Here is a 13872-nt window from a genome sequence, read left to right as displayed (position 1 = left end):
CCATTTCCCTCCCGCCCCTCGTTTTGACTTTTATTGTGATGGACCCACCCGGATGTTGATTAAATCATTGAAAGGGCGCTGTGCGGCTGATTTTAATGGCAGAACAAACTGCGGAGGTGTGTTGATGACAAACCTGACAACAAACTCGACAACAGACCCTCTCGGCCGAGCGACATCTGTTCCTGCCGACCTAGGTGAGTAAATGTTTCGTCTCAAAAATCGCTGCCAAGTTTGTGTTTCGCAAATATGCAGCGATGCAGCTTCTTCTGCCTCAGCAATGCAGTCATTCTTGTAAGTTGTGTTTGCTAACACGATGCAACATCAGTCAGGTGACAGGTGCTATAGCTAGCTACGGGAAATGTTTAACTTTATCGATGAACCGTGTGTTTAAAGTCAAGAACCGGAGTAAGGGTAAAGTATTAACGACAAATGAGGTATCATGATTATAAATCACAGACTAATACGTTACATTGGTCGTTTTTTGCTACAACCACAGCACGCAGTAGCAATAACACAGTGTGCATTGATTTTGTACTGAGACGATGATATCACTTTATTGTATCACTTGCCAAATGGAGTTAAGGTGTAAATAATCAAATGTGTGGTGGAATTGAAATTGATATATATATATATATATATATATATATATATATATATATATATATATATATATATATATATATATATATATATATATATATATATATATTTAGTGTCATTGTATGAGTTTGATGAGTCCTGCTATTGTCATTTTGTATAAAGCATTTCCCACAGGAAACAATTGAACAAACAACCTTAATCTGTTCCAGGGTTAAACTGTCACTATCTTAAAAAAAACCTTTGTAAACTGGATAGGAGACTTGTAAACATTTACCAATATTTGCTGTTGTGCAGGTACATCTGTGTAATAAAACTACTCATGTTTATGCAAGGGGAGAGGTTTGGGTTGCTGCAGGTAGCTTCCAAACTGTCATGCAAGCATAAACATAAGTTAAATACAATACATCAAAACTTAAATAATGAATTTGAGTGTATGTATAAGGTAACTCTTCCACTCTTGAACTGGTGCAGTATTATTTCTCTGATATTACTCTGACAGACCATGAAGTCTCACGAGATATGCTGAAATGTTGAGAACACTTTTCTTGTTCATGAAATGTCTTGTCTGATTGGTCAGTTTGCTTTCCAGGGTTCAAACATGGCGCTGTCATTCCTCTTGGTCCTGGCAGCAACAGTGATACTCATCAGACCGGAGACACGTGTAACCAAGGTGGAAAACTAACCAATCCCGACCTGCTTGGGTAAAATGTGCTCTGTTTCACTGAGCAGATGTCCTTTGTGTCCGCAGGCGCTACATCATAACTCACTGGAGTGCTGCGGCGACAAACAGCGGACCAACAGTTCGTGTTTGAACGACACTCGCTGCGAGCCAGGTTCGTTGAGACGCCTAATGGGTGGGACGTCATTTGACGTGTAGCTTTATGGTTTTATTGTATCTCAGCCATCCTGTGTAAAAAGGCAGAATGGATGATAAAAATCAATAAAACAAGTCCTGCACTGTATCTAAAAACAAATCAACTGATAAAGACGTGTAAAAAATAAAGAAAGCTTATGCTTAGTGTGATTACACATTGAACATTGCCTCATGTGTCCTGCCTGGTCTGCCCAAAATATACACCACAAAGTAGGTCGTGCGAGGGTTGCCATAGCAACGACTGCTCTATTCTCCTCATTAGAAGCCTGTCTATCAGCTGATTGATTGCACAATTTCCATACGCACGTAAATGCATAAATGGACATTTAAATATACCAAAATGTTCTCATAAATCTTCTGTAGGATGCTTCTTCCGTGTGCTGGAAAGCAGCAGCATAATTTGCATACAGTGTGACTCTGCGACTGTAGACGCTGACAACGTAACAACTTGCACTTACAGTAAGCAATCTCAAGTGGTCATTTTTAAAATCAAGGGAAGTAATTGATATTGTTTTCTTTTGTGTTTGCCATTAGACTACACGATGGACAGGAAAAACCACACGACAGTCACAACTGTCATGCCTAAAATTGGTAAGATACAGTATGTGACATTTGTCCCTAAAGTGTGTTTTATTATACTGTAATGTTAACTTCAATGTACCAGTGGATGGTTAAACTGTGCAATTACTTTGACATGTTAATATTAAATTGCCAAGACATTGATATTTGTGTTGTTTTTAAACGTGTCCACAAGGGGTGTCCTCAACTTTTTTTAACCTCTAATACGATGCCGATATTGGAGTATTGGCCAATACAAATACTGATTTGTTACGATATCAGCACAAATCACACATACTTTTATTATTTGGTAGTGTGGAATGTTAGAAAAAGGTTTGCTCAGTACAATTGGTCAGAGAACAATGGTAGGTATGAAAAACATTAACCTGGAATTGACTTATGCTGTCTTTAAATTAAAGCGGAGTGGTAACTGTTTGTTTGGTGACACCAAGTAGCCACAAAAATGTATTAAGTTAAGCTCATGATGCAGTAAGTTCAATGATGCGGACACGTTTGTTACAGGATACTTTCTAATACATTTCTGCCTCAGAGATTTTGTATGTGTAAGTAATATGTCACTATAATTATTGGATACTTTTTTACATTGACAAATGTGCAGTTTTAGACTGCAATATTGTTCAATGAAGGATACTTATTACGTATGTCTAGCTTGTGTGCTAAGCTGTTGTTGTTGTGCTAGCTCCTAGAAGCCTACAGCCTACCATGTTTACCTTTTGTAAATGGCTTGACTAAATTAGAAGAAAAGAACAACATTGTGTGCTTATTAAAGGACATTTAGATGTTTTAACACACTGCAGGACTGCTTGTATAAAAGTGCTTATATTAGAGATTTTAGATGCAAGCCAATATAATCCAACATGATTCTTGTAATATATTATTTGGTATATAAACTATAATAAAACATTTTCAATACAGGTTACAAAAGCTCTTCTTGGCATATAAATTATAATAACATCTTTTCAAAACAGGTTACAGGTTACAAAAGCTCTTCTTGGTTGCTGATGTACGACTAGCAAAATGATAAATTATTTTTTAATGTGAAATTGATTCTAAAAAAAATGAAAAATAAATTTGCAAATTTATTAAATTCTCAAATGTTATGAATCTATTTAGAATTGTAATAAATAATACATCGTGATTTGGATGTTAATATTTTTAGCACCCCTACCAACTGCGCACACACATTTTACCATAGGCTTTTCACACCAGCAACAAATCATCGTTATGGCAATTCCGAATATCAACTTAACTCAAGCAAATCCTTTTTTATGCACATTCTCTGTGTTCTACTGCGATGTGGATCTTACAAGAGCTCACAATTCAATTCCGTTCCAATTCTTGGGGTGATGATTCAATTCTTGATACAACACAATTTTCAATTCAAACCAAGTTTCGCAATACATAATTTGGTCTAAAAATAGAATTAATAGAAAAAAATAAAATCCTTTAATGTCACTGTCAAAATTGTCACCAATATTCACTGGTAAATACAGTTTTAGCAGCTCCCCTTGACCCCAGGCATTGCCCTAGAGAACAAACCGTAGCAGTATTTGAAAACCGGTTACAAATGATGCTCTTGGCTGCTGATGTATGATGCATACACACAGTGGGCAAGCGCGGAGATGGCCTAAAAACCGTGTTTTTAAAATGGGTTCTTAAAAAAGGCTTTAAAAATTTTTTTTTTATAATAATTGGAATTGATTTGGAATTGCAATAAATAAGAGTGTTGATTCAGATTCAAATACATTTTTTCAGCACCCCTAGTGTTCTGTATTGCTGCGATAATTATGACAAATCAGTGGACTTTCATGTAACTGAATTTTGTAAAAATAAAAATATAAATCAGATACTTGATTTTTTGGGGTAAAATCAGACCGCTGTCCAATATCGGATCGGGACACACCTCGTGTCAAACAATGTTCAAACAGAAATAATGCTCCTGATTTCTTCCTTTCACAAAGTCGCCTTTAGATGGTGTCATTTCCCCTTTAACATAATATAGTTTTTCTTTTTTAATACATTTGCAAAAATGTCTACATTTCTGCTTTTTTTTTGTCTAGATGAGGTGCTGAGTGTACATTAATGAGAAATAGAATGAACTTTTTTGATTTTAGAAAATTGCTGCACTGAAACAAAGAATGAACATTTTAAGGAGGTCTGAATACGTTCCGTACTCACTGACACTGTATGTGTAGGTCACTAGATAGCAAATGGTGAGGATATGCAGGTTTTGACCAGTAAGACTGGTTGAAGTCAGTTTTTTCCAACATGTTTGACATAAGAAAAGTAAACGGGTCCTGTGGGAGTATATGCTCAAAACTGTCAATGTGCTTTGTTTGGGAGCAGGAGGCCCAGGCGTGGCCGCCTCGCTTCTTCTTGGAACGCTATTGATTAGTCTGTTCCTGATCCTGTCCGTCGCCTCTTTCTTCTACCTCAAACGCTCACATCGACTCCCGAGCATCTTCTACCGCCGCAACAAAGGTAAGCCCGTATATTACTGTCCACTGAAAACAAATCGACACACCGACATGATTGTCAAAATATCTGGCAAAAAAAGTGAGTACAGCTCAAAGTGACCATGTTCAGTGTAAATATTCAGTATGAGCACCACCGTTATCAAGCACTGCCATAATCCTCTTGGACATGGAACTAAGCAGAGCTGCACATGCTGTTACTAGAATCATCTTCCACTCCTCCATCATGACATCACTCACTACATTTCCATGCACTAAATTAGTCTGATTCCCCAAATAGTTAGCTTTTTTGTATTTTAACTTATGTGTGTCCATGCACTTTCTCTAATGCGACTATTTGTCATACGCCATGTGCCTCTCGCACACTGGGGGGCACTTATTTCCTTTTAGCGTGGTTAAATGAATTATTTTTCTTTTCCTTAAACTTGTTTAAATGGATGAACGCTGTAATATTGTCACAGATTACAAATGTTACGTCTGAAAAGGCTATGTTGGTGTTAAATAGCAGACAGTATCAAGAAATGATCTTGGATTGTGCATGTACATGACGCTACTATCAATAATGTATCGGGCGGATGCAGGTCCGAAGCAAAGACAGAAAAGTTTTTTTTGAAGAAATTTTCGGACGGAGAGTCGTGGAAACAAAACTTTTGAATGTCTCAGAGTTCATTCATAAGGCTGTGTGGGTTGATGGAAGGAGTTTTAAATCCGAAGGAAAAGACCGTTGGTGCCCTGATTGATATCCAGAGGAAGATTGCTATTGTTCTGGACTATCTTGCTAGCTGTGCGGAAAGTTAATCGGTTTGGAGTGCACAAATGCAGCGTGAAGAGGTTTTTTTACGCTTTATTATTTGCCTTTAATATACCTGCTTCTTTATCTTTCATCTCATTCGTATTTCGTCCATCCAAATTAAGCCGGCATTTTACCTTTCCTTAGCTACCTTGTGAAATAAATCTCCATTTCTTTTTTTCTACCATTGATGCACTTCAAAATGTTTTGTTCTTTTAGTTTGTGAAGCAAACAAAAAGTCTCTTCAGGACAATTGTTGCTTTGTTTTTATTGAATGGTATCTGCTTCCGGGGTTTATCCCACAAGCTGAGACTGGCGAATGCGCGATACAAAGGGTCGTCTCCGGCCGCACACACCCACTTGAGAAATCTGGTTTCCAATCGCATAATCCAAGTGTGTTAGTCCGACTTTTCAAAAACCAAACACAATCGGATTAAGGTGTTTCCAAGGTACTGTTGGGGGCTTGTTTAGAACAATTTGAGAAATCGGACAAATTTAGTGCATGTACACATACCGACTGCTGGATGTTATGGTGCGTTCCATTTACCTCGGAGCTGGGAATGATGTCACAACCGATCTATGAGCATTCTAGTTACAAGGTAAAAAATCAAGATGGCCACGTCCAGGAAAGCTATTTATGCACTTGGCTTATCTGAATAATAAACAACTTAGGACAAATATGCGCTCTTTCTGCAACCTTCTAACACGGTGAATGAAAAAGGAACACAAAAACACCATTGTTGACACCTGGAGCAGCCGTCTTTAAAAGCCAACTCGGGTAGTAATATCTGACTGAGTAGAATATCTGACTTCGAGGGGGCGTACCAGTTGAAACTTCGGACTAGGAAATTCTGACTTCCCAGTATAAATGGAACGCGCCATAAGTGGAGGATGCCCCTCAGGTGTTCAATTGAGTTCAGGTGTGGAGGAGACATGCCTTGTCCACTCTTCCTCAGTAAGGCTCTTGTTATCTTGGAGGTGTGTTTTCATCCTTATCATGTTGGAAAACTACTACACGGCCCAATTTCTGTTACACGATGGCACACTACATGTTGGAATTAATGCTTTCCCTCAGTGAACCACAGCTCCCCAATGCTGGTAGCACTCATGCAGCCTAGACCATGACGCTACCCCCGCCATGCTTGACTGTAGGAAAGACATAATTATTTTAGTTCTCGCTTGTTTTGCCAGATATTTAGACAATACTGGGTGTGTGTTTAGTCAGTGGATAGTAAACTTATAATGCTGTATTTTTGACTACTTTAAATTATGTCCAAGTTTAATTTCTATACAGTGGAGCCCGCTTATGTCGGTCGACCAACTCCTCAAGTCCACCGGCTTCTTCTTGTTACTAAAAAGTGCCCGCTTGAGTCGACATCGACATACACTGCCGACCGCATAATCTGTTAATCAAACTAACACTTTTCATGCACAGGCAAGTTGCAACAAAAAGAGCTTCACATCAGTTAAAAGAAGACACATGCATGCACACAAAGCACTTTTGACAAGTTTATACATGTTTAGTTACCACAAATCCTAGTTTGTCGATTATGCCAAACGGCCAATTCGACATTGCTCAGGCAGTCCGAGTGACGTCGACATAAACGTGTTCCACTGTAGTAAGATTTACAGTAATAAAAATGGTCAGTGATATTTTCTGTTCTTTCACAGCCTTCATCTTTCAGCCAAGCGAGACTGTAAGTCAGCTTTGTTGCCCTACATGCTAACGAAAGTTGACATTTTGTGTTTACCGTTACCATGGTAACATTCTTCCGTTGTCGCTCCCCCTTCTCTAGGCTGTCATGATTTCCTCCTCGACAGGTAAGCAGCCTGTTTATTCGTTACTCGCTCGTCTCACCAAACAGGTTATCTACTAATAATTATTGTTTTCTCGTTTGAAGCTAGGAAACAAAGATACATGCGGCGGGAGAGGCCCTCCGTGGCGCAGAAAAGCAACATCACGCACGCTGCACCCACCACACGGGTCTATAACGTGTAGGATCTTGGAGCCCAAATGACTTGTGAAAGGAGTTGGTGACAAAATGTAGTGACGTCATTGGTCAGTTCGTATTTAAGCTCGTCACACTTGAACTCAACCTATTTATCAGTCTGTGCTCTTCTTACGTACAGTCGACGCATTGACGCTGCACTCACAGTTGAGGTCTTATTGAAGTAGCTTTTTGAGAGCCTATATATTTTTTTATGTCTTAAACATTGCAGTAGCTCAGAACCAAGACGCCTTTCATTGCAATCATTATCATGCTGCTCGAGTTTTAGTCAACACTCATGCCAGCGACGCCACTCTCATGGTTTCATAAACGGTGAGCTATTACAGCTATGCGTTTATTGGTTTGAGGCTAACATGCATCGACCGCTTAGGCCAGTGACCTAGTTGGGTGATGGTGACAAAGCATCATCACTGTTTGTGTTCTTTTTAGTGTGTGTGAATCTAGCTTTTGCATTGGTCTCCTTTTTTATGTTTGTGATTGTATGAGTGATGTTTTTCTATTTATTAGTTGTCTCCCATCAGCCAAAGTGAATGTATTTGCCAAGTTTGTGCCACACGTCAGTTATCTGCATACGCAATGTTTACCTATTTATTTTAGCGTAACACAAAGATCCATGTCCAAATTGATGAATACCCATTGTCAATACAAGCGTAAACAATGTTCTAAAAGTATATGTATTCGAATGGCGGGGTCATGATCTGATACTGATATTGGATATAGGTCCGATAGCAGAATTGTATCGGCTTGCATGTAACATCTCCAAAACAAACAGTCCGGAGGAGTGTTTACTTGTGCATAGCTGTGCAGTCAGCTAAAATCCTGCAATAATCTTTCATTTACAAAAGGTGAACATGGTAGGGTATTAGGAGCGAGCAGCTACACAACAACTTAGCACACAAGCTAGACAAATTGAATTAATTACTTCTCAATTTTTTTCTGTTACCCCCCTGAATATAAATAGTATCATTTGTCTACAAAAATGTTCTTATTAGTGCCACTCTGCAAAACATTGTATCATTATTAACATTAAAGAAAACAAAATAAGAAAGACATATAGATCAATTTACAACAAAGAATCATTTTATTAACATTGATTTTTAGCCTGTAACAGAAAAGATTTAAAGTGAAATAATTTGCCTGAGATTAAAAGGTAAATAATCCTTATTTAAACTATAAACATTTTCACTGACTTGGATAATTTGATACTGAAAAATAAAACTAAATAAATAATAATGAATTTTAAAATTGATCAGCAACATCAACTCAGAAGCCCAATGCAGTATATAAAATACTTTAAAGGGGAACTGCACTAGTTTTGGAATGTTGCCTATTGTTCACAAACATTATGAGAGACATGACGACAAATGTTTTTTTTTAATGCAATCTAACTTGTAGATAAAAGTCCGCTTACAATGGAGCTAATGGGAGGTCCTCTATTCCGCCCTTAAAACCCAATAAATAACCATTCAAAAAACGCCAACAATACTCCATTTACATTACGTGACTTAAATATTAACCAAGTATTAGTGATATTGTTATTATAAGCTCTGACGCAGACAAACTATAGCGGCGCCGTCATCACAAGCTTGTGGGCCTATGTTGCCGTCATCGAGTGGTAAGATGCTTCCTTGCTTGTGGAGGTTTATTGTAAATCATAAATCATGCCTCTCACCTGGCTAGTAGAAGGATGAGGACGTAATACAAGCTGGTACACTTTGACAGCCAATTTAGACCCGGAAATGGTGAGAAATACATATAAAGGCGCAAGGTTCCACCTTCATCTAAACAGGGCTGTAACAACGTTCCATCAATTGGCATTCTAATGACAACAGACCTTGTACAGTAAGTGATGTTTTATTATGTTTGTTGGCTCTCATGAAGTCTGCAGTGAGTAATAATCAGTTATGTTAAAAAAAAAACCTTTGTGATTCGTTTTTTTAATGAATGCGCTAGGGGTGTGGGAAAAAATCAATTCGAATTCGAATCCCGATTCTCACGTTGTGCGATTCAGAATCGATTCTCATTTCTTTAAAAATCAATTTTTTTAATTTTTATTTTTGATTTAATTTTTGATTTTTTTTATTTATTTATTTTTAAATTAATCAATCCAACAAAACAATACACAGCAATACCATAACAATGCTATCCAATTCCAAAACCAAACCCGACCCAGCAACACTCAGAACTGCAATAAACAGAGCAATTGAGAGGAGACTCAGAACAAACCAAAAGTAGTGAAACAAAAATGAATATTATCAACAACAGTATCAATATTAGTTACAATTTCAACATAGCAGTGATTAAAAATCCCTCATTGACATAATCATTAGACATTTATAAAAGATAAAAACAATTAACTATAGTGTCACAGTGGCTTACACTTGCATCGCATCTCATAAGCTTGACAACACACTGTGTCCAATATTTTCACAAAGATAAAATATGTCATATTTTTGGTTCATTTAATAGTTAAAACAAATTTACATTATTGCAATCAGTTGATAAAACATTGTCCTTTACAATTATAAAAGCTTTTTACAAAAATCTACTACTCTGCTTGCATGTCAGCAGACTGTGGTAGATCCTGCTGAAATCCTATGTATTGAATGAATAGAGAATTGTTTTGAATCGGGAAAAAATCGTTTTTGAATCGAGAATCGTGTTGAATTGAAAAAAAAAAAAATCGATTTTGAATCGAATCGTGACCCCAAGAATCGATATTGAATCGAATCGTGGGACACCCAAAGATTCACAGCCCTAGAATGCGACGTGTATGCTTAAAATGAGCAAAATATGTAAATACTGAATATAAATGTGCCTTTTACTACTTTACATATATATTTACATCTTGTATATAAAACTTTAATGGAGGTGTTTGGATGTTTTTTTAAGGGCTTTATAGGCAGAATGGAGCGACTCACATAGGCTCCATTGTAAGCGGACTTACATATATTTACTAATTAGAATGCATTAAAAAGAGAAAAACGTGTTTTATATGAGGATTGTGAATGATTCAATAAAAAAGTGATATTCCCCTTTAACCTAAAAAACTAAACGAACAAAACAACTTGGGCTGATTTTTTTCTTGTTTTTGTCGAAATGAGAAAGTCAGAATTAATGGCTACAATAAGCACTCTTTCTGATGCACAGCTTTTTGAAGCATGATACTGATAAAACATGTTCCTTGGCGGTCACACACTATCCACCAGGTATTGTACTGCACCCCCCAGTAGGGCCTGCTCTAATATTTGAGGACTGCCTTAATTGAACAATATTGCAGTTTGAAACCGCACATTTGTCAATATAAAAAAGTATCACATTATAGTTTTATATTACTTACACATACAAATCTCCAAGGCAAAAGTGTATTAGAAAGTATCCAGTAACGTGTCCGCATCATTCTTACTGTGTCATTAACTTAATGAATTCTTGTGACCAGTAAGTGCTACCAAAAAACTAATTACCACTCTACCTCAGTGTAATTAAAGACAGCATAAGTCCATTCCAGATGGTTAATAATCAATAGGTTAGTGTTTTTAATGACGACCATTGTTCTGTTTTGAGTAATTTCATTCGCTCAAACACTCCAAACTATAAAATAATTAAATAATTTATGATTTGCCTTAATATCGTATTAGATCCATATCGGCATGGTCCAGTACGCAAGGCTCCAATCTCGGTATCGTAACGGAAGTGAAGAAGTTGTAATGAGAAATCCATAATTAAATTTCCTTTTTAGAATGTGGCTAAAGATTGTTAAATCAGGGATATGAATTATTTCAAATCAGTGACAGGATCTTAGTAAGGTGCACCAGTAAAATATTTAATTGTCAACAAGCTGGAAACATTTTAAATATGACTACTGGTAGACTTCCTTTGCCAGTAACTGCGGAGAGAATGGAAGGCAATGGCGAGATTTAAAGGCATTGGGAAATCACTGCTGACTGGACATTCCAGTGGCCTTCTTACTGAATGCACCACTTGTCAAAAGCAGGCTGCTAAAGGTTTTATTTGACATATTTTGATGACACTTGAGGTTGTGGTAACAAGCACAGGAAGTGATCACATGACTTATTGTTTTTCCCATGTTGACTGGTGTGCGTGTTGTCAACGAAAACACATTGTTTTTATACAGATAATATTGTTTTGTAACGTGATGAAGATTGTTGTAAATGTCTGCAGAAATAAAGCACCTTCCTGAAAGACCGAGACGAGTCATGTGGTATTTGTGGTTTTGTTTGACTGCTGAATGGTAAATAAACAGAGCAGTAACATTCAGTTGCCTAATTGCACATCAATCTGCAGCCAAATAACATAAACATAGAGTGCTGTAGCTTCAGGGCTGCCATTAGTGATTTCACTGTGCATGTTTTTTTTTTGTCCTGTCCAGCTACTCGGGCAAATCATATTGTTGATCGGCTGTACAAATTTACTTTACGAAAGAGAAGTGTGGGATACTTCTCTTGTTGCCTTATTTGTATTTGACTTTATTAAATGGATTTATATTAATATTGGGTGCAGCCGGGCTGGAGAAGGAGGGGATAGAAAGAGGAAAAAAAGGAAGACGGAGGGGGACATTGTGGGGACAAGAGGGGGATAAGACAGAGAGACAACAACAATAGAACAATATCAGCAAATAGAATATGTACAAATATGATGGTAAAAGTGATAGCAAAGAAGCAGTTAGTGAAATAAATAATAATACAGAAATGACAATGAACATTATTGCACTACCAATGGAGCAATACAAATACCAATAAAAATAGCATTATTGATCATGAATAATAACAATTATTACCTCTATTATCAACAATACAATTGTTCAAATGCAACAATACATATACGTAATAACATGAAATAGAAAAGAAAGCAGATAAATGGAGGGGAAGAAAGAAGTCAAATATATTAACCTTGTAGATTGTTATAGTACCATAGGTTAAGCTTTGTCAGTGTGCCATGTGTTACCCAGTTTACCCTAGGGCAACAACAATAATATATGTTTGATGAAACGTGATTATATGCATGAGTGTAAATATGTATATGTATCTGTATATGTACAGTATGTCTATATGTATGTTTGTACAGTGAATGTATATGTACAGTATGTGTATACCGTATTTTTCGGAGTATAAGTCGCTCTGGAGTATATGTCGCACCGGCCGAAAATGCATAATAAAGAAAGAATAAAACATATATAAGTCGCACTGGAGTATAAGTCGCATTTTTGGGGGAAATTTATTTGATAAAACCCAACACCAAGAATAGACATTTGAAAGGCAATTTAAAATGAATAAAGAATAGTGAACAACAGGCTGAATAAGTGTACGTTAAATAACACATAAATAACCAACTGAGAACGTGCCTGGTATGTTAACGTAACATATTATGGTAAGAGTCATTCAAATAACTATAACATATAGAGCATGCTATACGTTTACCAAACAATCTGTCACTCCTAATCGCTAAAACCGATGAAATCTTATACGTCTAGTCTCTTACGTGAATGAGCTAAATAATATGGTTAGATTTTTTACGGTAATGTGTTAATAATTTCACACATAAGTCGCTCCTGAGTATAGTCGCACCCCCGGCCAAACTATGAAAAAAACTGCGACTTATAGTCCGAAAAATACGGTATGTATGTTTGTACAGTGAATGTGCGTGTGGATGTACGAACTTTGAGTGTGTAGGTATGTACTGTATTTGTGTATGTATGTGAATATATGTATGCACAATATATCTGACTCCCAGTATGTGCGGGAGTCACAGTGCATGTTTTGCCCTATGGCACCTATGCGGCCCAAACTTTTTCCACTGAGGGGCAGTTACTGAAAAATCTGAGCATTCTACACATAAGTTGACAACAGGTGACATTTTTTGGCTCATAGTGTGAAGAAATAATTATTTTAGCTGCTGAATATCAGATTATTAGTTATTTTGTGGTGGGGGGCGGGCCTAAAATGTCACACCTCTGGTCACAGAGAGAAGGACAAGTTCCCAGCCGCCGCATGTGACCGACCGTACTGTTCTATTTATAAAGGAGTTGCTTGCAGGGCACCAGGCGAACATATGGAAGGTTGAAGAGACAACAGCACAGGAGGATTTAGCCGGAACGTTTGTCCTTGTGTCCTTGCAGGTATGCAGATGTAAAATCCTCACTAATGTGTGCCTAAATACTAGAAAACATTACCTTAATACAGCCAGCACTGTATAAACCATCTGTGTGTTCACACATGACTTTATTTTGTTAACTGATATTGTGTGTCTAAGATCTTCTTACCAGTCATCACGTCTACAAGCATGTTTGTGAATTACTGGTGTAGTGGTTTACTACAGGGGCTATCTATATAGTATTTACACAATGTTAAATACACATCCATTATATAATTATCGTAGCGTTTGCGTGTTCTCCCCGTGACTGCGTGGGTTCCCTCCGGGTACTCCGACTTCCTCCTACCTCCAAAGACATGCTCCTGGGGATAGGTTGATTGGCAACATTAAATTGTCCCTAGTGTGTGAATGTGAGTGTGAATGTTGTCTGTCTAT

At 37.3% G+C, this 13872-nt stretch overlaps 1 protein-coding gene across 2 annotated transcripts; it reads left to right on the top strand.

Annotated features, from left to right (window-relative positions):
* Nucleotides 1-62: 62 nt before the first annotated feature.
* lg01h1orf159 (linkage group 01 C1orf159 homolog) lies at nucleotides 63-11532 on the top strand. Of its 2 annotated transcripts, none has more exons than XM_062051795.1 (9): nucleotides 63-194; nucleotides 1190-1270; nucleotides 1349-1433; nucleotides 1838-1933; nucleotides 2009-2065; nucleotides 4400-4534; nucleotides 6989-7014; nucleotides 7114-7138; nucleotides 7223-11532. In XM_062051795.1, exons 2-9 carry the CDS (start codon nucleotides 1199-1201, stop codon nucleotides 7333-7335), a joined length of 609 nt encoding a protein of 202 aa, XP_061907779.1. In that variant the 5' UTR covers nucleotides 63-194; nucleotides 1190-1198; the 3' UTR covers nucleotides 7336-11532. The 2 variants fall into 2 exon arrangements, with proteins under 2 accessions (XP_061907779.1, XP_061907782.1); XM_062051798.1 differs by having other exon boundaries at nucleotides 7219-11532.
* The last annotated feature ends 2340 nt before the right edge of the window (nucleotides 11533-13872 follow it).

Source organism: Entelurus aequoreus, linkage group LG01, assembly GCF_033978785.1.
Source record: "Entelurus aequoreus isolate RoL-2023_Sb linkage group LG01, RoL_Eaeq_v1.1, whole genome shotgun sequence".
Taxonomy (NCBI): Eukaryota; Metazoa; Chordata; class Actinopteri; order Syngnathiformes; family Syngnathidae; genus Entelurus; species Entelurus aequoreus.
Note: the sequence above shows the minus strand (reverse complement) of the source record. Positions and strands in the feature narration are given on the sequence as shown.